The sequence below is a fragment of the Morus notabilis genome, unplaced genomic scaffold (genome assembly GCF_000414095.1).
Source record: "Morus notabilis unplaced genomic scaffold, ASM41409v2 Scaffold1119, whole genome shotgun sequence".
Classification (NCBI taxonomy): Eukaryota; Viridiplantae; Streptophyta; class Magnoliopsida; order Rosales; family Moraceae; genus Morus; species Morus notabilis.
Window position 1 is genome coordinate 132,500 of NW_010365946.1, and position 2,610 is coordinate 135,109.

At 36.4% G+C, this 2,610-nt stretch overlaps 1 protein-coding gene across 1 annotated transcript; it reads right to left on the minus strand.

The window, feature by feature from the left end:
* Positions 1-688: 688 nt before the first annotated feature.
* Positions 689-1,456, minus strand: LOC21390058 (zinc finger protein ZAT9). The gene is made up of 2 exons (XM_024172734.1): positions 976-1,456; positions 689-912 (listed from the first exon to the last, which is right to left on the minus strand). The coding sequence occupies exons 1-2, from the start codon at positions 1,454-1,456 to the stop codon at positions 689-691; spliced, it is 705 nt and encodes a 234-aa protein (XP_024028502.1).
* Positions 1,457-2,610: the final 1,154 nt, after the last annotated feature.

A 2,610-nucleotide genomic window follows, 5' to 3' on the forward strand; every position in this document is an offset into this window, starting at 1 on the left:
AAAAATTGAACTCTACATTTTATAGTAAAATTATGTATAAATATAAGGCTAGACCGCACCAACAACTATATCAACTATAATATCATTAAAGCATTTTTTCCTTAAAAAAAAAAAAAAAAGGTAGTTGTGACCCACGGTAGGTTGAGATATTTTTTCCATATTGTTTCCACAGTTTCCAATTAATTAGAAATGGCATTATATAATTGGTTGCATGACGTGGTCGATTACACGCAAAAGATAAGAAAAGGAGTATAAGCCTCTGACTTCTTCCCCCAACTGTACAAACAATTAATTAAGGAGGTGGTGCCAAGTAGAAGTAAAATAACCCCAAGGGTAGCAGCAGTTTTCTTTCATCAAAAGCCAAAACAGAAATGAAAGTAAAACAAAACCAAATGCATGCAACACTTTTTTTTTTATTTTTTTTTTATTTTTTATCTCTATTCCCCTGCATTGGAAATGTTAGGATCATGGATTTTGTATCATCCGCAAGTATTTTGCAAGCAATATATATATATATATATATATATTAACCAATTTGTTTCGCGGCAGTTCAAATTTTTTTACTATATTATATTGACAAGATGCTCAAAAAACTGACAAAACTTTTCACTACCATGAAATAAAACAAAACAAAACAAAAAAAAAAACTACGAAAACTAGTCAGAAACGGCTCAACATACTTCCTATTCTATTCTACTTCTTCATCTGCTACTGCTGGAAGATTAAGATCTATAATCAAACTGTTCCCGAATTTTCTAGAAGAAATCCTTGTAATAATGGGTAAGTTATTCGAAAAGTGAACCTTCTTGTGCCCACCAAGAGCCTGACCAGAACCAAACACCTTGAAACAAAACGGACACTCAAATGTCCTTATCGGATGATCATCAACAACAGCATAGTTATTATTTCTTCCTTCATTACCATCTTCTTCATCAGTAGATTCATAGTTGTCTTCGTCGTCGTCGGAGATTTCGCTCTTCATCATCTTCTTGTGGTTCGCCTTGTGTCCGCCGAGAGCCTGGTACGAACCAAAAACCTTATTGCACGTCTCACACTTGAACTTCGCAACCTCCTCCTCGTGATGATGACCAACAGCTTCTCTCTTGTCCCACTTGTCCTTGGACAACTTCACCAGAAAGAAAGCGGCCTCCTCCGCGGAGAAAGTCTCCGATCTACGACGCCGTTTGGATCTCTGTCGAGTCACGTGCCTCCGGCGCGACTCGTTCTCGTTCTCGTTCTCGCTCTCCAATATTGCATCCTCAACAACAGAAGAAAACTCCTGAGAAAGCTCGTCCAAAGAAGGAGAAGTACTAGAAACAACACTCGGTTGGTTCGGCTTCGGCGGCGGAAGAGGAAGAGGAAGCTTGGCGAGATGAGATCTCATGTGACCGCCCAAGGCCTTGCCGTTGGCGTAGCGCTTGTTGCAGATCTTGCAGATTTTCTGCTTCGAATCCATTGATTTTTCTCGAAAGAGAGAGAAATTATTTATTTTCTGGGAAACTTTCTTGCTGGTTTTCTCTTATAGAGTAATGGAGTGAGGGATTGGAAGAGAAGCTAAAACAAGTAGGTGACAAACAAGCATTTCCTTAAGCGAAAGCAACAAAACCAGGACCAGAGAGTGAATGTGGGATTATATGTAAAACTTAAGGTGTCTTTTCACTAAGAGTGGGGTCTTGTGCACATGTTTGATTTTGGATCATTTGATGGTGGGCTTTTGTGCCTATCTGGTCTGGTGGGTGATATTATCGATGATTGATACATATAAAAACTGATAGCAAAATCCAAATCCCACAAAGATAAAATTAAAAGGAAAAGCATTTAAAACTCGATAATAAAGGAAAAGTTCTCATGTAATCCCAACGGATTCTGCTGATTTTGGGTTTATATTGATTTGTAGGGAATTAAGTTTTTTATTGTTATTTTTTATTTTGTTTTCTGCTATAAAGTCGTTCTCCATCCTGATCTTTTCAATTGAATTTGGAAATTACGGCCCACTTATAGTTTACAGTTGACCAGTAATTCATTATTGAGGAAACAATGGCACAAAACCACATACTCAAAACGGAAGATTTGACAATAATGGTGATTGTTCATATTAGCCATTGGTCATTCATATGCCAATATCTGCTCTAAGAGAGTATCAAATTTATTTGGGACTTAAAAAATGTTATTAATTAATTCTCCATACCCACTATCGCAAAGATAGCAGAAATCCTTGTTTTGAATTCCAAACTAACTACAATATCAGTTCAGAATATTACACCACCAAGATTGTTGAAAACAAGTTATATTTTATGTTGTCACACAACTATGTGTGTATAATAGTAAGTACGAAGTACTAGTAGGGGGGAACAAAAAAAAAGTACTAAGGCCCCGTTTATTTCGCTGATTCGAGTTTAGAATTTGAATTTTTCTACAGTAAAAAACTCTCACAAACAATCACATCTAACTTTTTTGCTACAGTAAAAAGCTCTCACATAAAGTCACATCTCAACTCGAATTAAAAACTCGAATCAGTGAACTAAACGGGAAGTATCTAGTTGTCCTCTTCGTATGTCATTTATTTTTCTCATTTTCCTAATGAACTTCCAACATTATTCCACATAACAG

What these genes read in the sequence shown, in the direction of transcription:
- LOC21390058 (XM_024172734.1), bottom strand. Translation starts at nt 1,456, where the DNA reads ATGGATTCGAAGCAGAAAATCTGCAAGATCTGCAACAAGCGCTACGCC. An exon ending in CCACAAGAAGATGATGAAGA is followed by an intron (nt 913 to 975) that starts GCGAAATCTCCG and finishes ATGGTAATGAAG; the next exon opens with GAAGAAATAATAACTATGCT.